Source organism: Neolamprologus brichardi, chromosome 7 (assembly GCF_056152115.1).
Source record: "Neolamprologus brichardi isolate AB-2024 chromosome 7, ASM5615211v1, whole genome shotgun sequence".
NCBI classification, from domain to species: Eukaryota; Metazoa; Chordata; class Actinopteri; order Cichliformes; family Cichlidae; genus Neolamprologus; species Neolamprologus brichardi.
Genome location: NC_142110.1, coordinates 34,370,710 through 34,392,254, shown reverse-complemented (window position 1 = coordinate 34,392,254; position 21,545 = coordinate 34,370,710). Strand labels below are relative to the sequence as shown.

Genomic DNA, 21,545 nt, shown 5'->3' with positions numbered 1-21,545 from the left:
TCACATTGGGCGACAGACTGATTTCACAAGCGAGTTCGACACATGCGTATAGAGCGATAATTGAAACATATTTAAATTACTCAGAGGAAAGTCTGAAAACTCAATTTAGTGCAGGTCTTTTTTACAAAGATACTGCTGGTTCACACGACTCCCATGTTGTGAATAACGGCCCGAATAGGGGCTTAGTCCGCAGGGCAGTTTACAGTGCACGCTCGCGAGAGTTCCATGTTATGGGCCCGCTACATTCAGACATATTTTTCTGCGAAAGACTCTTATTAAATAATGTGGATCTACGGATTAAACTCACAAGAGCTAACGATGCTTTCACCCTAATGGCGCCTCAAAATGCCAATTACCATCTCAATATTGTCGGGGCCTCATTGTTCGTAAGAAAAGTCACGGTCTCCCCCGCTGTGCGCCTTGGCCATGCCTCCGCTCTGATGCGCGCAAATGCGCTTTACCCAATCTCCCGGATTAATGTAAAGACATTTTCAATACCCGAGAACTCGCGGATATCACATCATGAGAATCTGTTTCTGGGGTCACTTCCCCGTTACCTAGTGATAGGCATGGTTAACCATGAGGCTTTTACAGGTCGATATGATTTATGCCCTTTCAATTTCCACCACAACAATCTAGAGTTTTTGGCTTTGTGTCATGAGAGTAAGCAAATACCAGCCAAAGCGTTTCAACCTAATTTTGCTGAGAATCAGTCCGTAAGAGAGTTTTACAGCCTGTACACTGCTACCGGGAGAAACCTGAAAGATCTGTCCTTGTGCATTGACAGACAGGAGTTTGAACAGGGATATACATTGTTTGTTTTCAATCTGAATCCTTCCGATGATACCAAAGCATTGTCACCTGTGATAAATGGCAACTTGAGACTTGAAATGCGCTTCAGAGTGCCACTGCCTCACACCACTACACTGATCGTTTACGCCTGTTATGATTCCATTCTCGAGATCAATTCCAAAAGACAAGTTTTGGTTGATTATTACTGAGGTTTTCACTTTTTGAATCATGAACAATCACCAATTGGACAGTATTATGAGACTCCTGGTGGGCGATAGTTTTTTTGGAGTATATGCAGAAGATGAATTATTAACATTACTCAAACGCTCGTTTAAACGCCCTACATATATGATCATAAATACAGATCCTAGGAACAAACCTGGAACTCACTGGCTGGCTATTTCTTTAGATGAAGATGGAGGTGCTAGTTTTTATGATTCGTTTGGATTCCCACCAGATTATCCTTTTTACCCCAAAAGCATTGTAACATTTTTGAAAAAGCATGCTAAACGAGTATCTTTTCATCAAAGACAGCTACAAGCCACGCTTTCCACGGTATGTGGCCAACACTGTATATTTTTCCTGGCTAACAAATCGCGTGGAAAGAGTTAAGAGGATATACTTGCTTTATATAGCTCTGACCAAATCAAAAATGATAGCATGGTCTCGTGTTTTGTAAAACGATTTATCAGATGTGTATTGATATGTAAGGCTAGCAATTTTAATCAAACTTCGTGTTCTCTGAAAGCTTTTAATGATTGTCATTTATGCTAAAAACTATTTCAATAAAAACGTTTCTGGGGAATAAAAAAAAAGTGGTGTATTGTGCTTTTTTTAATTTTGTTAAATAAAAAAAAAACATGAGTGAGAATTAACTTTTAAAAAATAATAATGGTTTATTTTTTCAATTACATCAGAAATTCACCCATTTGGGTGACAATACAAATTTCTTGCTTTTCTTGTTTTTTTTCTTAACAATAACATCATCCTCAGATGATGTCTGGTATTCTCCTGTTTCTCTTGAATCTTTTAACGCTGCTATTTCCCTTCTCGCCGACAAGTTTGTAATAGTGGATAGAGGTATTTTTAGATCCGCCAAGGTTCGCGCGAGCAAGCTCCAGCCTGTTGGTTTCACACTTGCACGGGAACTTGCTAAAAATTTCATCAAGTCCAACATATGACTTCCTGGTATGGGGTTTTGTCTATGCATCAATTCGCCGTCGTCACTCCATCCGATGTGACCTTTTGATGCTAATATTCTACGCATTAGATATTCAGTGTTTCTCTTTGAACGTGGATTTATGTGGGTTAAAACATCGTGTAAAACCTTATTCACACTTCCCATCTTCCCCCCCTCCTCGCTTTGTCCCTGTTGATAATCATCAGATGTCTCACTCTGGCTCCCTTGACGCTCTGCGGGGAGTCTTAGGGTAATCTCTCTGCTTTCATCTGATTTCTGTCTCTCAAGTACTAGGTATTTTTGTAAAAGCATGTTATACTTTTTAATTTTCTCATCGGGGGTTAGACCTTGAGTCTCCAATACACGTCTCACTTGACTATCCAGATCATCCTCGGCCTTGTCTCTGATGCTTACTCGAGAAGCATTTGAATGTGTCTCATTTAAGCATTTGATCTGCTCAGGCGAGATCAGATACATTTTCTGCATTTTTATTTGCGAATGGCTCCTATAGCTAAATCTGCGACCATGGGTAACACCGTTGTGAGGAGAGGCAGGAGGAAACCACCTTTTTGAGTCATTAGCTTCCTTTTCTTGCTAACACCCTCCCTTCTGTTGGCCATCTGTCTGATTTTCTCTCTGTGCCGTTTCAACTTCTTATGTTGGCATTGTGTGACTGGAATATTTCCTTTTAAAAGGTTCATACAGATCTCACAAACAGACTGAATAAAATCGGGTGAGCATTCTTCCAAAATAACCTTACGAATTTTAGGGGAGCTTGTGGTTAGTGTTTTCAGCAAAGCAAAGTTTCTTTTCAATCTTGCAGACATTGTTTCTCTTATTTTTTCCTGGGTAGGAAAACACACAGCTGTTCTGAGGGTAGTATCCCTGTTCTCAGTCTTAGTTGCTCTGGACAGGTGGGGGTTAACTCTAACAATAAATATCCGTGTGGCTCTCTCGTTGCTTCTTCAAAACTTTCCAAAGAGTATTGCACACGGCCTAGGCATATTTGTCTAGCTAGTGTATTAACTTGTAATTTATCATGAGGGTTTTTAAATAACACCATATAAGTACTGTTCAGACTGATCGTCCTGCTGTGTTTACCCTGTAAAAACACGTTTTGGCTCAACATCATCACACTCATATTTTTATGGTGTCTGTATTGAGTGAAAATCCGGACCACTTCTGGATGATTAGCTGCTTGAAAAATAACATCGTCCAGTACAATGAGATGACTTTGTTGTGAGGGAAACAGGCTCTCATCTTCAAAAGATTCAGGGAGACCTTCAATGAATTTAATGTTTTTATTTTTCTCCTGAAGCTCAGAATACAGAGGTTGAAAAGATGTATAAACCCACACAACATTGTCAATATGCTTGTTCAAAACATGTACACAGTTTTCCAATACAGATTTCACAAAAAAGGTCTTTCCAGAGCCACTCGGCCCGACAACCATACAGGAAAATGGCACATGAAGTCTGGGATCAAACTCAATTAAAGCAGGCTGAAACATTTTAAAAAACAAACAAAAACAAAAACAAAAAACAAAAATAATCAATAACCAAAGGGTAAAGTCAGACCTCCTGGCAGCAATCTGCGCTTGTCATAAACAACTCGGAATTTTTTAGGAAATGATGAATTTTGTAGTGAAAATGCTGCTTTATTACGTACGATACTGTGCTGAGGGGCCTCAAGTGTAGACCCCCCTTCTTTTTTACTACTTTGCCTTTTCTGGTCATGTAACCATAACTTTTTGGTCCAGCTGCAACAAACTCTGTAATGAAATCATCCTGGTCTAACTCATTTGTTAGATCACCTAAATACCTGCCTAATTCTAGTTCCGATTGGTTTTCTTTTGTGAGATAAACAACACTATCAGTGTCGTAGTAAATAGCTCTTTCTTGTAGCTGATCCAAGTAACTATAGAGTTTGATACGCCCATATGAAGTAGTGAAGGCCGCAATGAAGATGTTATCTGTGGAGTTTGGGAGTGGAGTGCAGAGATCACCATAACACCATTGAATAAGAGCCACATCATCGCTGACAAAAGAGAAATAGCTCACTTTGTATTTTGGAGAGAACATGAGGTTAAAGAATTCCTCGGGGTCACTCACCAGTTTGCTTTGTGTGAGATTATTTCTCTGACCAAATTTTCCCCAAAAAGAGTTTAAACACAGTTTGGCCATTTGTCTTTTAGCAGGGTTTAGTTTTATGTTTTCAGGGTCTAAAGTGATGCCTTGCTTAGCCTGGTACTCTTTAATGTAAACCTGCAGCATCTGATGGGTAGCCTGAAGCTTCTTGTTTTTTGCGAAGAAAATGATGTACATACTCTGTGAATATCGTGTTACTGTCTTTCTCAAAGTGCCATACCTCAGTGATTCGACTTATTTTATAGCCCTTTTCTAATGCGAGGTTAAATTCGGGAGTGGTCCAAACCCCTCTGAGTGCTCTCTCATCGTTGCTATGGTTACAAGAACCCTCTTGGTTGTTTATTTCGGCACAAGTGCGACAGAGAGTAAAGAGAAGCTTTCCTGAGTTTGTTTTATAAGGTAAAACTGGAAAATAGAGCCCTCTGGGTGGGTAAACAACCGCTTTGATAAACCCAAAATAGTTTTTAGGGTCCTGAAAATCTCGAAAGATTATTTTAGGATGACCTAAGGGGTAACTACAGGTGCTGTTTACAAATGGGTAAAGAGATGTCACGTCAACATAATTAATTTTTTCACCGGACCCAACGGTACAATGGAGCTGTGCTGGGCTTGTACGGCCTCCAAAGAGGGCGTGGCGAGGGTTCAGAGGCTCAGGTGGATCATAACGTTTCAGAAAGCTGATTACACTCTCATCACTACGTTTTAACTCGGTCCACTCATGCTCCCAAATTGTCACAAGACACACATTATGCTCAGCTCTCAATCTAGCGAGCCTGTCTTGAGTGGCGCTGTTTATGTCTGCAAAGGAGGAACCTAGCAGGGGATTAATATCGGTTTGATTCGAAAAACACTTAACACATCCATGGAAGTAGCAGCCTAAAAATTCCCATGCGTATGTTTTACCATTATTTTCGGAATATCCATCTACATAATAGCTACCGAGCTGTTTTTCTCCTTGATTGAGCGCATGCCTGATAAAAACACCTTGCGTGTATGAGAGATATTCGAGCCATTGAATTGAGGATGAGGAAAATGATTTGACCTGATTACTGTAATTTAGAGGGCACGGTAATGCTAAAGAATTTGTTGGCATGAAGTTTGTTAAATAAGTTTTAAGACAAGCGCTTGCAAGAGTGTTGCGGCTGAAAGGGTCTACTCCTGTCTCTTCAATAAACCCGTTCCTAAACAATGCGCAACCCCGAGCTAGAATTTCAACATCGTTTTCACAGTATAAAAGTGCCTCTTTCATGAAATTGAAGGTACCGGAGCTGACTGAATCATACCACTCATAAAATTGCTGTCTGCCATTGCTTGTCATATGTTCCAGGCTGTAAGCGGAGGGGGGAGGGTAAGGGCCTGAATAAGCAAGGTTTTGTTTCGAACTGAAACAATGGGGGAAAAAGCCTTTAATGCTGTCTGGAAACCCCATCGCGTTAGGTATAGCTGAGAGTGGCATGGGGAGGAAGCAGGAGGAGTCAATATAACGGTGATTAAAGTCTGGGTCTGTAAAACTTATCACTTTGGAGCCTTGCATGATCAAGTTTGGTTTTAAACCCTGCTTAACCATAACCCTGAGAATAATGTATGCGTCAAACCCCTTAGCATTATGAGCGATAAAGATAGAACCCTTAAAGAGGGGGCGTCTAAAATGAGCGAGAAACTTTTCAGCACAATCCTCACCCTGACAGCTCCAAGATTTACCATCTGATGTTTTTGTACACACCAGAAAAGGAGCGTGTTCGCCGTGATCGTTTACAAACGTTTCAAAATCATAAAAAATCAACTTCTTGTTATGTTCTGTTTCGCGTTCTATAACCTGCATGTAGCACTCATGTGTTTGATGATCACTAGAGATTTCCTGGCGACAGATTGGGCATTTGCGCTTTTGGCATTTGTGAGCTTTTTCATGTGATGCTAAACAATACAGCCTCGAACACTTGACACATTTTTTATAGAGGTCGCAGTTACTGGCGGACCTTTCACGCCTCTCAACGATTTTTTTATGGCTCTCAAAACAATAAGGAGATCTACAGGTGCGATTACAATCGGTACATACGATAGGAGAGAGTAAATACTCATTGCAGTTAGGCTGCATACATACTGAGCAGCGAGCAGGGCAGAAATGGGATAACACATGGTTAAACCCTATGTAACAGTTATTACACAGAAAATTTGTGCCCAAAAAGCCTTTTAAATTTTTAATAGCGTAGTAATGATTGTCAAATAAAAATAAGCACAGGGTTTTTTCTGTATTTGGTGTACTAGTTTGAAATTTACAAAGGCTACGATCATACTCGTTACGATAAAATACTACAATCTTACAATTGAGTAGGATTTCAAATGTAATGATTTGATGAAAGCCCACAGGCGTTTGATCGTTTAGCCCAGCTTTTTCTTGAATTTCTCTAGCGAACGCTTCTGCCTGCCGGTCATTAAAATCTGGGTACAGAAGGTGGGCTAGACTTATTGCAAAACATAACTTATTCGCTGGGTTATGCACCACGTATAAAAAACGTCTTTTCTTTTTCACAATTTTGCTGTTGAGTATGTGTTTAAGCATTCTCTTACCACTACCGGCTGGTGGTCTAACAATCTGAGCTACGAGCTCAAGTGAACCATCACACATCACTGCCCAGTTGGACTGTACCGCTCTCAAGAATAAGTTTTCAAATTCACTCAAATTACGATTGTCCTGTAAAATCACTGAAACATTATTTTGTAACTGGGGCCCGATCAATTCTAACTGTAATAGATCACCTGGGCGTGCGTGGGCGGAGACACTGTTTGATATTTCACGTGCACTTGCCATTACGCCTTGATAATAATATGCATAATCAGGGATATCGTTTGGAGGAGGGAAATTCAAAATTTGTCTAATTTCAACGTTATTAAATTTATTTCTAACAATTAAAGAGGGTTCTGGTGAATTACCAGAGCAAGTATTCTCAGGATTACCCCCTTGCTGAAAGGGCTGATCATTGTTTACTGGGTTGAGCGGGTAATTCGCACAGATGTCTGGGGAAGAGACTAGCGAATGCTGGCTTTGATCATCAGCGAAACGATTTTGATTTAACCTGTTTATTTGGCTCAATAACTCTGGCGGTATTTGAACCTCATTGTGTGTTTGGGCCAAAGCTTCTAAAGCTCTATTAATGGCTAAAAACGGATCAGAAGAGGAGATGTTTTGTGTCAGACTCATTTGAGAATGAGCCGCGTCTGACTCTGTTTTAATTTCATCTTGATCCACTCCCAAACTGAGGGAATTATTTTGAAAGGCACTTTCACTAGGCGCTAATCGGGCAAGAGCTAAATTAAGCAATTCTAGAGGGTCATTATTATTGATCACCTCAGGTTGCTCACTCTCTTGTGAATGTGTATTCTGAGAATGGTATGTATTTTCATTTAACCTAGCTAACGCTGTTTCTATAGCAAGAAATGGGTCTGTAATGTCTTGTTCCTGGTTATCCATTTTTATTGTTTTTAACAATTATATATTAAAAGAACAACAAACAAAACACAGTTCATTTGAAAAAAAGGAAAAATTAAAACACACACAAAAAAATAAAAAAATAAAAAATAAAAAATAAAAAAATACTTTATAAGATGAGCTGAACTAATTCAGCGAAAAGGGAAACCAGACGGATACCAATTGAAGCTAGCTTCCGTCTGCGCGTTTCCCTTGTCCTTGTTCTCCTTGAGGTCCTAACGCTCCTCCTTCTCCTCCTCATGAAATGCCCTAAGAATTTTAGGGTAAGATACAAAACAGTTAGTAATGTTAAATAGAAAAGGGATAGTTTTTTATAAAATGAGAAAAAAGCGAGAAGCTAGAGAGAGAGAGACTAACCATGATTGGATCTCAAACGGAGGCGCGGTGCATGTCGTGCGCCTGATTGCGGAGAAGAGGAAGGGGTTGTGCTGGGCCGATTCGCGGTAGCACGGGGATCGAGTAAATCGTGCCTCTCCGGGGCGGAGAGAGCATAGTTTTTCCCAGAGGCTCTGGGGAGAGCAGAAGCTCCGGCGGAGTTGGAACTGGGTCCGGTAGAACAAGAAGCAGGGCGACCCAGCGTAGAAAGCAGTTCTTGTCTTTCACAGGTCGATAGGCGTATATTCTTTCCAGTCGAGCGTTGGAGCACTGGCGGAGAGGAACTTGGTGAACTAGAAAAAATAAACCTCAAAGTCAAAGTCTGCTAGATCTAGAAAGTTTGAGAAAAACGGAAAAGAGGGTAAATGTTTTGTTTTTCTAGCACAAATAGCACAAATAGCTAGCAAGAATGAACCATACCATTTTGATCGAGAGAGTCAAAAAGAGAGGCGTTGAGCACACTTATTTCAGAGTCTAAAAAGAAATAACAACGAGTATTTAAAAACAGGAAAAACAGTAAAATATAAACATTATATGAGCAAGAGTAAGAAAACCAAGATACCTGAGGAGGACATGTTTGGCTGGTATTGTGTACTAAAGCACTTTTAGCGCAGAGTGTTAGAGGCTAGCTTATATATATTTTAAAAAGTGTATTACAGGTGTTACAGAGCCTATTTGCATGTGTTTTGAAGATGAAAAAGCTTTTTGAGAGAAATCGTTAAAAGGAAAGTGTAAAACTTACCGATATAAGGAAAAAGGCGCCAGCTGTTGTCGAAATCGGTGGGTCCTTTGCGAATTCGCAAGCAGCCTGAGCGGCGCCAGTTGTTAGTATGGCTGAAGTGAGAAGTCTTGTGGGAGAGCGCCGGTAGTCTTAACCCCAGCGGGAGATCATAAAGATCAGACCTGGAGCCGATTGGCTAACCGGGGTGCGAAGTGAGCCGCCCCATTGTTATGTGATTGGCAGCGGGGCTAAGTTAGGCGGAGTTGGTCTCTGGCAGAAATTTTCAAACTAGGTAAGCAGTATTCGGGAGTTGAGCCAGGAGCGAACAAGCAGGAAAAATTGGGCTCTGGAAGCAGTTGCGGTTCGATTAAGAGCAAAGGGAGAACTTAGAAGAAAACAGAGTAAGCAGGATTTTTCCCCTGTTTCCGAAATATAAGGTTTTGGGAATAAAAGGGGTAGCAGGGTTTTCAGGAGTTTTTCCCGGGTTATTTAGTCTAAGGATCGGGGTGAATTTGAGACAAAAGACGAAGGTTTTTTCAGGTGTTTTGGAGAAAACGCAGAGGATTTTTTTTAAGGAGTTTTTGCTTCAGGATTTTTCCCCTGTTTTCGAACATAAGGAAGGTTTTTGGGAATAGAGGGGTAGCCTATCGGGGTTTTTTGGAGAAAAATAGTTTTTTATGTTGGGAGCCGCAGTGCGGGAGTTTTTGCTTTTCCTACGCGGAGGATCGGGGTGGGATCCGCGGGGGGACAAAAGACTAAGGATTTTTCCAGGATTTTTCCCCTGTTTTCGAATATAAGGAATTTGGGAATAGAGGGGAACCCTATCGGGGGTTTTTTGGAGAAAAAGAGTTTTTATGTTGGGAGCGGGGGTGGGTTTTTGGGGGATCGCGAGAGTTTTTTGTTTTTTTCACGATTCTGAGTTTTATTCTAAATCGCCTTGTTCGGATTAAACAAATGCATATAAATTGAAATAAAGTTTTCCCCCAAGGCATGCAGCCTGTATTTCTGGCCATACTGAACGTTACAAAGCTCAAGTTTTAACTAAACAGTTTCACTTTTTTACTATGTATTAACACGTTTTCACACATAAGCACGGAGCCCGAGAAACACAAAGTCCGGAGACGCACGCGCGCGCCCTGACACACGGCCTCGGGCACGCACCCTCGCACACACGCTGAGCCACCACCAGATGGCGTTTTTTAAGCATAAAAAAAATAAAAACTTTTTTTTATTGGATTAAAAAATAAAAGAATGCTATTTGATATATAAGAAACTTAAATAATAAATTAGTTAGGGTTAGGGGAAAAAGCAATGAGCTATGAACTAGCATATTTTTATCAATATCATATTTTTATCAATATCATATTTTTATCAATATCATATTTTTATTACTTCCTTTATTACTTTACTACTTCCTAGGGCCATAAATCACTCTAGGGGGTCATAAATCACTCGGTTTGACATAAGGGGTATAATATCACTCTCTGTTCAGTTCTCAGTGTCATTGTTCAGTCTCAGAGTCTCGCATTTGGATCCTCCTCTCCATCCGCCTGCACACAGAGCCCTGACAGAACGACGCGACCAGTAATGGATCCAGCAGACTCCGTATGGTATCGGCGACCCGCAGTTTCCACCTTCCTCAAGGAGAGGGAGAGGCAGGGGGCTAGGTGTGCCTGGGAGCACGAGTCACCCTTCGATGGGTCTCGTTTGGCTCTGAGTGGCCCCGCAGCTTCCAAACTGCGATGGCTACCGCAGTTCCATCAACTGTTCCGTCAGGGATGCAAGGGGCCAAGCGCTCTCCCTCGACGGCAGTAGCTCCTCAGTTTTCTGGTGTCACTCCACCGCTGCTCTCAGAATTCAGGCCCTGCAGGAGGGGCAAGCAGCGGCGAAAGAAGGATTATGTGGTGGAAGACACTGGGCTTACTCCACTGCAATCCTTTGCTTTGTTTTTGGGACTTCCACGTTCAGAGCTACACAAACTTCCCGCCTCTTCGTCCCAGCTCGGCCCACCAAAAGACTTTCGGCCCGGTCTGCAGGGGGATTCGCAGTCTGGCTTACCTCTTCCCAGAGTGAGCGAGGTTCATGCAGCCGTCGCTCTGCTTCCTCTGGACAATCAGCAGTGGTGAGCAACAAAGACAGTCTTTCTCATGCTCCTCCTGAACTCATGAATGTAACAAACAATAAATCCACCCCTAAAATTCTGAAGACTACCTGCCATGCAAGTGAATCGAAGTCTGCTAACTTAAAGGTTGTTGAGTCTGTGTTTGTTAACCCTGTGAACCCCTGCTCTGAGAATTTAAGAACCTGTTTTCATTCTGCACAATCTGAACCCAGTGTTAAAATGACTAAGACTATTCTACTTAAATCTGGGGGGAGAAATGTTGTGTGAAATTTCCAGAGGCTTCAAGTTCTGTTTTCAAGTCAGCTGAAAGGGAGGTGGTTAATGTTTCTAAGCCAGCCTTTCAGCCATGTACTTTTCAGCAAGGGCACAGGCAGTTGGTAGGGACAGAGATTGCAGGTTGTAACTTAGGCTCTCTGAAGGAAGAGGCTGTCTGTTCCCCAAGGACATTTAAGGACTCTAGTTGCACCTCTCTACAATCTATTAAGACTGTGGCTCTTCCCAGGGACTGTTCTGTGTCCCAGTTGAATGTTTCTGAGGTTGCCCACTCTGCTAAGACTATATGCCCAGACCCAGTTGGCAATATTGGGCATTTTGAGACCGTTCCTGAGCTTCTCTCTCCTCCTGTTTCTGCTCCTAGGGTAGCTCGGGCCCAGCATTCCCCTCCACCCGTTTCAGTTCCTCGGGTGGGAGGGGTTGGTGTTCAGCTGGTGCTGGCACCCGTTCCTGTGTCAGCTGGAGGCTCAGGTGAGCCCTTCCAGCAGTTTTCCTCGTGTTCAGAAGGCTCAGGAGGATTAGCTCAGTCACCATCACAACCACCATCACTACAACCTTCATGGCAGTTCCCAGCTCAGTTTCCAGTGTCCCCTGCCCAGCAGCCATCTTCAGCTCAGTTAACACCTCCACCACATTCAGCCTTACTGCCCATAGCTCAGTCACTACCACAGCCAGACTTACTACAAACTATGTTACAATCCATAGCCCAGTCAATAGGTCAGTTGGTAGAAGAATCATCAGCCTTATCATCAGCTCAGTCTCCAACTTCACCACCATTATTGTCCAAACCTTTACTTCAGTCGCCCTCAGCTCAGCCACCTATTCAGCCGCCATCTTCACCTACTCCTCCTGTACAACAAGCTAAGTCAATCCAACCTGAAAAGAACTGTTCCTCTAATTCTAAGCAGAGAGACAAACCAATAAATGTTGTAATCAGTCCTCAAAAGCTGGCCATTTCAGAGACTGTGATGCACTTCAGGGCCTCCCCAAAGGCTGGGTTTCAGCCCTCAGCCCACTCTGGACCCCTGGAGGCTAAGAATCCAGCTGAGGACTGCACCCGGCTGTCGCTGCCTGAGCAGGGTCAGTGCTCCGTGCAGCTGCAGTCAGCCATGTGTGTGCCAGGGGCCCCTGTGCCTGCTGGTTCAGTGACTGTTTCCTCTGGGGGTTCTGGAGAGCCCGGCCAGCCCGTCCTGTCTCCGCTGGAGGGTCCGAGGGACCGCTCCGGCCTCCTGTCTCTGCTGGAGGGTCCGAGGGACCGCTCCGGCCTCTTGCCTTATCACCTGGGGGGTCTTGGAGGACCCAGCCAGCACATCCTCATGCCTGCTGACGATCCCGGGGAGACCGTTCAGCCACCACCTGCTGCAGCAGCTTCACCCACGCCGTCGCCTGGTCCAGCTTCAGCTTCACCCACGCCGTCGCCTGGTCCAGCTTCAGCATCAGCTTCATCCTCACCTGGTCCAGCTCCGTCTTCGTCCACGCCTGGCCCAGCCTTAGCGTCTTCGTCCACGCCTGGCCCAGCTTCAGCGTCATCGGCCGCTTTCCAGGCCTCTAAGTTGGTTGGCATCATGGCCGTCGAGGGCAGCCTCCTGAAAGAATACGCCGCCGCCGCTGGCTTCTTGGCCGGCCCCCGGACCTGCTCTTTTGCCGCCACTGCCACCCGCATGGTCGACCCCCTGAACTTTTTCATGGACCCGTGTTGAGATCCGCTCTGGTTTTGTTTGGATCATTTCTGTATTCCTGGACTTTTGGTTTCTTGGATTGTTTCTAGGTCTCCAGTGTTTTTTGGTTTTTGACCTGTTTTATTGTGAAAGTCTATGTCTTATGTGAGTGTGTGCAGCTTTGCTCCCCCTGTCTCGTTAGTCCCTGATTACCACCCTGTGTATATTAGCCCTGTGTTTTCCTGTGCTCAGTGTCGCATCGTACCCTCAGAATTATGCCTGTGTTCAGTTCTCAGTGTCATTGTTCAGTTCATGTTTTCGTTTATCACCAGCAATAAAGCTAAGGTTCTCAGTTTCAATTCAGTCTCAGAGTCTCGCATTTGGATCCTCCTCTCCATCTGCCTGCACACAGAGCCCTGACACTAACTTTCAAAAGTTAGATGAATTAAGGTCTATACAGGCACATTGTATCAACCCTTATAATGGCATAGGAAGTATATAATAATCAGGCGGGCTGCTGCTGCTTCAGACTTGAGCTGGTGTCTCTGTGTGCTCAGTCTTCTCCAGAAATGTAATATAAAGATTATTTTTTGAGTTAGACCACTTTGAGCCATGAGTTTTTCTTGAAACGAATGCAAAGAACTGAATTTAATACTACCTAACCCCAGCACATGTGTGTACGAATAGGGTAGAGCCGTGGAGACCTGGCTTGTATGGTCTCTTTCTGTTAACGCCAAATAAGGCTCTGTTTTTCTATTTTATTGACTGCCCTCTGAGTGTTCTGGCTAACCTCCACACTATATGCCCTCTGGACCCACTAGTCGCTCCTTTCTCACCAGACTGCTATTAAAATGTGTGCATGTATCTTGTCATTGTTTCATGTCTTGTTGTTTTTTAACCTGTCATGTCTGGCGGTTTTTGCAATCCAAATTGTGATCTGAATGCATTGTCATTGTGTTGTTAATGAATTATAATTAACACATTAACACCTGTTAATGTATTTAATATCCCCTTAGTCACCTTGCATTTCCAGTTAATATCAAAGGTGATAAAATTACCTTTGCAGAATTACTAACAGTAGTGCAGATAACTCATTTTTAAGGACATCTGTAAATGTTAAAAGACAGTAAGACAGAAAAAATAAAAATGTTTTTTAGTAGTTGTATGCAGTGTTGGGGAGTAATGGCATACATATACTGGCGTTACGTACTTAAAGTACAAAATATGAGTAACTGTAATCCGTTACAGTTACCGTTTAAAAAGGTGAAATTCAGAATACAGTTGCTTTGTTGAAATAAAGGGATTACATGGCGGTCTATTCCTGTTTCATGTGTTAGGCTATGCCCTTTCTATTTTTCGTATTTCCACGCTGGTGGAAATTCAAACAAAACACACATTAAGAGGCTCTAATGCCTGTGTCTCAATATCACGGAACATGTCATCGCTACTGTCAGCCTGCATAATAACGTGACAAAATGTTTTTAAAAATTATTGTTCAAAAAATTATTTAATAAGAAGGCAATAGGCAGAGTGTTACAGGCCGAGCCCTAAAGAATGTAGCCTCATGGGCAGTGTAGCCCAGTTGTAACTAAGCTATTAAATATGTTTCATCTTCTGCTTGCAAAGCGAAATAAGCATTCGCTAAGGCCAGCTCTGTGTGAAGAAATATGTAATAATAACATATTTGATGCTTCATGCTAATCTTAAATGATAACACACTACTCTTTTAATGTGTGTTTCTGGTCAGGTGTTCTAAAGGCCACACAGTACAGAGACGAGTGCCTTCAGCTGAACTTTTTCCAGAATTGCTACGTAGGCAGTGAGGACTGTCTGTACCTTAACATTTGGGTTCCTCATGGCAGCTCAGGCAAAGACAGAAGCCAAAAATGTTTATATATTAACTTAGACCAGTGCTAACTGTCTTCATCCCTCTAGTATCTTCTGGTCTCCCTGTCATGGTTTGGATCTACGGAGGAGGCTTCATGATTGGAGGCTCCATGGGGCCTTACTACCTGGATAACTACATGTACTATGGGAAGGAGATAGCAGACAGAGGGAATGTTATTGTAGTGACACTTGGGTACCGTGTGGGACCTATGGGCTTCATGAGCCCTGGAGATTCTGATTTACCTGGTAGGTACACATCTTATAGAGCCTGGTACATGCTGGACTGCCAATACAGAAATACTTCCATTTAAATAGTGATTCTTTCCACAAACTTGATTATATTTAATCCTCAGGAAACTACGGTTTGTGGGATCAGCAGGCCGCCATCGCCTGGGTGCACAGAAACATCCGCTCATTTGGAGGCGACCCTGACAACATCACCGTCTTTGGAGAATCTGCAGGTGGAGTTAGTGTTAGCTTCCAGGTGAGAGTATTTGCTCTTTCTCTGACCATCTATCCATAGGTGGAACTCATTTCAAAGCAGATAGTGAAATATGTATTTCTCCTGACATTCCACCCACAGACTCTCACTCCCCACAATAAAGGGATCATCAGGAGAGCCATCTCCCAGAGTGGGGTGGCACTTTGCCCCTGGGCACTCAACAGAAACCCTCGTAGGTTTGCTGAGGATACATAGCAGCTTCTTTACATATAACCACTTGTTTTTTGATCAAATAAGGAAATAATAATACATACATATGCATAGAACATGGGGGTAATTACAGATAATTTGCACCCACTCTGCAGGTTGCTCGGAAGGTCAACTGCCCAACTGATAACAGAATGGCTTCCTGTCTGAAGATGACTGATCCTGGGACCCTAACAAAGGCAGGAACTGTGAATTTGCTCAGTTCACCTGATCATAAGGACTACGTTCCACCAAACCTAATTTAGACGTGATGAAAACAGTTCTGCTTAAATTACCCACCAAATTATATTCATACTAATTATTGCACAATTTCTGGCATATATATAATGATTTCTGATGTGTGCATATCTTAGAGCCCCTTGTGTTGAACCTGGAGATAGCCCCTGTGATCGATGGTGACTTCTTGCCAGACGATCCTTCCAACTTGTTCCACAATGCAGCTGAAATTGATTACATTGCTGGAGTCAACAACATGGACGGGCATATGTTCACCAATTTTGATGTTCCATCAGTCAACCTTGATCTGGTTGTCACCCCTACATGAGTTTGAGTGCTTTGATCAGCTTTGGAGTGATTTGGAATTGCATCATGAAACAATTTCAAACAACTTACACATCGCAAAACGGTAAACCATGATTTGGTGGCAGTAAGGAATTTTTTCAGTTCTCAGTGGAAAATACTCTCTTTCTGATTGCAGTAACGATGTGAGGAGGCTTTTGGCTGCCTTAACAAAGGAGAAGGGTGAGTCTGGCCTGAACAATGCCTACTCCACGTATACCTCAAATTGGGGAAGTTTTCCCACCTGGGATACCATCAAGAAAACCATTGTTGATATTGAAACAGACTACATTTTCCTGGTTCCTACACAGGCTGCCCTTTATCTTCATGCTGACCATGCCACGTGAGAATGTGACCTTGAAATACAGATATCACAGTTTATCTAATTAATTACTTACGAGATAAAAATACATATTTTTATTAGCAGTGGTGGGGTTATCATCACATTACTTTTCCTGTTCTTTTTGTCTCATCAAAGAACTGGTCGCACCTACTCCTACCTCTTCTCTGAGCCCAACCGTATGGGCGGTCCTTTATTGCCCTACCCAAGCTGGATGGGAGCTGACCACGCTGACGACCTGCAGTACATGTTTGGAAAGCCCTTCAGCTCACCACTTGTATACTGGCCAAGCCATCGCCGTGTCTCTGACTACTTGATCTCCTACTGGACCAACTTTGCCAAAACTGGGTATAATTCTGCAAACACAGATTTTTGTGTCAAAGAAATCAAACAACTGAATCACTTATTGTAATACTAATTAAAAACACATCAGTGATGTTTTCAATTTCTCTGATCAACAGAGATCCTAACAAGGGAGATTCAGCCGTGCCTGCTACCTGGCCAACATTCACCAGAAGTGGTGAAAAGTTCCTGGAGATCAATTCTGACATGAACCAGAATTACATAAGGCAGGAAATGAGGCTGTGTTATGTGCATTTCTGGACCAGCATCCTGCCCAGCCTTCCCACTGTCACCTCTGAATAAGGGGCATGTACTATTCACTGTAGACATGTGCAGGCATGTAGATCTAAATAAAGTATCAGTATCAGTGCTAGTTCATGAAAAATAAACATATTAGAGAAAAATATGGTTGTCTTAGTTTTATTTGATCAACTCTCAGGGGTTTCTATAATGTTTTCATCATATCTATTTTAATTCTTTCTTTTTGATTATATTATCCCTGTGTTCAGCACTTTGGCAGACACTTGATGTGCTTTAAATGTGCTAAATACAGATGACTTGACTTTTGAATTTGCACCTGAAGCTCTAAATATGTGGAGTCAAATTTTGCAAATCTACATATTTTGTGGTAAATTTAATCAATGTGGTAAAGAAAATTACTAAAGCTTAATGTTTTCAATAGTTAACATTTTTCCCTTAATGTCATTGTGCTTTATCTCTTTAGCTTGGTGTGGTGCAGACCGAGGGAGGGAAGGTTGAGGGAAAATCGATTAGTCTGGGATCAGGCCGATCCATGAATATCTTCTTGGGGGTTCCCTTTGCTGATCCTCCTGGAACATTTGAGAAACCAAGGCCTCACCGTGGTTGGGATGGTAGGTAGACCAAGTGACTTTCTCATCAGTCTTTAGCTGTTATCTCTGAAACTCTCAGCAGCCTTTTCTGTATGTCTCCCATTAATTTTAATCAGTTAATAGAAAATTACTTCTACTACTTGCAAAGGTAGGCAAGCTAAGACCTGCACTGTGTGAACTAATGTGTTATACTAATATACATAACGTATCCTGATGTTTTTTCAAATGTAATATTCAACTCTTTTAATGTGTTTCTGGTCAGGTATTCTACAGGCCAAAGACTACAAGCCCAGATGCCTTCAGTTGACCGTTTTGTACTGTCTGTACTGCCGTAGTCGGCAGTACAGACTGTCTGTACCTTAACATCTGGGTCCTCATGGCAGCTCAGGTAAAAACAAAAATGCACAAAAGTTGATTTATGATTTAAAAAAAAAAAAAAAAGTTGATTTATGTATTTGTTAATGTAAATTACACAAAGACTAAATTTCACTAACTTTGTCCTCTAGTATCTGCCGGTCTCCCTGTCATGGTTTGGATCTATGGAGGAGGCTTCCTGGTTGGAGGCTCCATGGGTGCAAACTTCCTGGATAATTACCTGTACAGCGGACAGGAGATTGCAGACAGAGGGAATGTTATTGTAGTGACGTTGGGGTACCGTGTGGGAACACTGGGCTTCCTGAGCAGTGGAGACTCTGGCTTGCCTGGTAAGTTACACACACTTTACAGAGCCTGGTACATGCTAGGTTGCCATTTATAAAAATACTTCCATTAAAGCAGTGATTCTTCTCATGAGCTGAAATATATTTGATCCTCAGGAAACTACGGTTTGTGGGATCAGCAGGCTGCCATTGCTTGGGTACACAGAAACATCCGCTCATTTGGAGGCGACCCTGGCAACATCACCATCTTTGGGGAATCTGCAGGTGGAGCTAGTGTTAGCTTCCAGGTGAAAATACATTTCCACAGATATGTATATATACACACACAGTGTTGGGGAGTAACGGAATACATGTACCGCCGTTACGTATTTAAAATACAAAATATGAGTAACTGTATTCTGTTACAGTTACCGTTTAAAAAGGTGGTATTTAGAATACAGTTACTTTGTTGAAATAAATGGATTACACAGCGGTACTTCCCTGTTTCATATTGTGGCGGGTCAGGACTGTTTGGGTTTTGTTTGACAGCTACGGTCTGTAGATCCAGGTGGCAGCGTTACGGTTGCCATGGTTACAGGGTGACGCTCTCTCTCTGCGTGTTTCCTGGGTGAGAGAGGCCTTTTTGTTGTTGTTGTGCTAAGCTAATAGGCAGAATGCTACCGGTATAGCTCTAAAGAATGTAGCCTCATAGGCAGTGTAGTCCGTGCTGCAGGGAGAATGGACTGCCATACCCGTTATGTGTCTGTGAGCGAGGGAGTGAGAAAAAGGAAAAGTACGAGCTGTCATCGAGCAAAAACGGGAGCTGGAAGCATGTAAATATAATAATAACCACTGCAGCCAAGAAGAGAGCCTGACGAGCCCAGTTGTAAGTAAGCTATTAAGACTCGACTGTACACCGTGTTCGTGTTTTCCTCCAAAAACAATAAGTTCCGTTGGAGCAGCCTTTCAACGCCTCTCTCTGTCTCTCACAAGCAAAGTTGACCCAGACAACAAAGTAAAACTAGTTTTCGGCTACGAGCCCGACACAGAACCCACCGTATTAGCCAGAGGTCCCTTTACTACGGTTTGGAGCCGTGGACCTTCAGTAACACTAATAAATCACAGCAATAGTACATTCACGTAGTTGTAAACAGCATGATAATATATTAAGTAATCCAAAGTATTCAGAATACGTTACTCTCATTGAGTAACGTAACGGAATACGTTACAGAATACATTTTGGGACATGTATTCTGTATTCTGTAGTGGAATACATTTTAAAAGTAACCTTCCCAACACTGTACACACATATATCAAAATCTTTGGTTGTTAGAACCAGTGACCATATTTGGACAAGATTATAGAGTTTTGAGTTATAAACTCACACTGGCAACTTAGTTTGCAAGGAACTGAAGAAGAGAATTCCTGCACAAACTGTTTGCTAAAATAAAAACACTGTAAGCAGTACAGCAACATCACAGTCAACAGATCAAAGCTGGATGGGAGCTGACCACGCTGACGACCTGCAGTACGTGTTTGGAAAGCCCTTCACCACACCACTCGGATACTGGCCAAGCCATCGCCGCGTTTCCGGCGCCATGATCTCCTACTGGACCAACTTTGCCAAAACTGGGTATAATTCTATAAACACAAACGATTGTCAGAGTATCACAGAAACCAAGCAACTAAATCAAGTATTGAAATATAAATTAAGCTGCTGTATTTATGTTTTACTTTTTTCTTTTTATGTCCACAGAGATCCCAATAACGGAGGCTCAAGCGTGCCTGTTAAATGGCCAACGTTCACCAGAAGTGCAACACAGTTCCTGGAGATCCATTCTGATATGAACAACAACTACGTGCAACAGAAAATGAGGATGCCTTACGTGAATTTCTGGACCAGGATCCTGCCCAGCCTTCCCACAGTTGTTTCAGAATAAGCATCATGTGCTGTCACCTGTGGATATGTGTAGACAAGTATTGCATCACTAGCTCATGAAAAATAAATGGATAGCAGACAAAAATACTAATCTGTTGGGTTTATTTGATCATGTGTTTGGATTTACAATATGACCATCTGAAGCTCTAAATATAGGATCTCAGCTTATACACTGATCAGCACTTCTGCATAAAATTTTCAAGCTAACCACGCTGACAACCTGCAGTACGTGTTCGGAAAGCCCTTCAGCTCACCACTTTTATACTGGCAAAGCCATTCCCATTTCTCTGACTACTTGATCTCCCACTGGGCCGATTTCACCAAAACTGGGTATAACTGCAGACACAATAGATAGGCGTGTCACAGAAATCCATCAACTGAATCCGTTATTGTAATATAAATTTAAAACACACCAGTAACGTTTTCATTTTTTGGTTATGTTAACAGAGATACCAACAAGTGGTGACATGTTCCTGGAGATCAATTCTGACATGAACCGGAACTACATAAGGCAGGAAATGAGGCTGTGTTATGTGCATTTCTGGACCAGCATCCTGCACAGCCTTCCCACAGTGGGCTCTGAAGAAGGAGCATGTGCTATCCGCTGTGGACATGTGCAGACATGTTGATCTAAAAGTATCAGTGCTAGTTCATTAAAAATTAGCATAGCAGAGACACATATGGTTGTCTTAGTTTTATTTGATCTATTTGAATTTACAGTTGAAGCTCTAAAAAATATATATGTGGAGATGCCAGGGCTAGTAAGCTAATAATAGCTTCATACCTAACAAACCTAAAAGTCAACTCCTCTGATGTTTGACATCAACAAGGCATTTTTCACCCAGAGAACTATTCCTCACTGGTCATTTTCTCATTTTCAGACCATGCCCTTTGAACCCTAGAGATGATTGTGAGGGAAACTCCCAGTAGATCAGCAGTTTCTGAAATACACAGACTAGCATCAACAACCAAGTCACATTCAAAGTCACTTAAATTGCTTTTCTTTGCCATTTGGGGGTCAGCAGGTCATCTGGACCATGCTTACATCCCTAAATGCAGTAGTTGCTGTCATGTGATTGGCTGACTAGATATGTGGCAGGTGAGTGTCATGCACATGCAGACACTGTTGCTGTATATGCATGGACCCATGTCTGTATAGGTGTATAGATTATGTCACAGATAAAATCAGTAGCTGTGGAAAAGCACATAAGAGATAACGCTGACTCTGCAAATTTGCACTTTATAGTAGAAATAGTTAATAATTGTAGGCTACAATAAAGGTATTTACAGCTCAGTTTTGAAGCATTCAAAACATAATGGTTAACTTTTCAGATTGGCTAGAGGAGTGTGACTCTGTGCACAGTCTGACAGCTGTGTAAACTCAATAGAGGATGGTTTCCTGATAAATAGTGGGGGGGAAAGGGGGAAAACTCAAAGTCACACGTGAAAGATTAATCACTTGCATGTCTTACGAAGGCTCTGGTCAGGACTGTAACACAATCTCTGTCTGTTTTGTTTGTGTGTTT

The 21,545-nt window shown here is 42.4% G+C and overlaps 1 protein-coding gene and 1 pseudogene across 1 annotated transcript; both read left to right on the top strand.

Annotated features, from left to right (window-relative positions):
• The first annotated feature begins 14,462 nt into the window (after window positions 1–14,462).
• Window positions 14,463–16,894, top strand: LOC148102081 (bile salt-activated lipase-like). The gene is made up of 9 exons (XM_087842683.1): window positions 14,463–14,622; window positions 14,691–14,888; window positions 14,996–15,126; window positions 15,226–15,331; window positions 15,448–15,575; window positions 15,707–15,887; window positions 16,045–16,252; window positions 16,388–16,597; window positions 16,711–16,894. The coding sequence occupies exons 1-9, from the start codon at window positions 14,463–14,465 to the stop codon at window positions 16,892–16,894; spliced, it is 1,506 nt and encodes a 501-aa protein (XP_087698809.1).
• A 25-nt stretch (window positions 16,895–16,919) lies between these two features.
• On the top strand, window positions 16,920–20,066 carry LOC148102080 (bile salt-activated lipase-like; annotated as a pseudogene).
• Window positions 20,067–21,545: the final 1,479 nt, after the last annotated feature.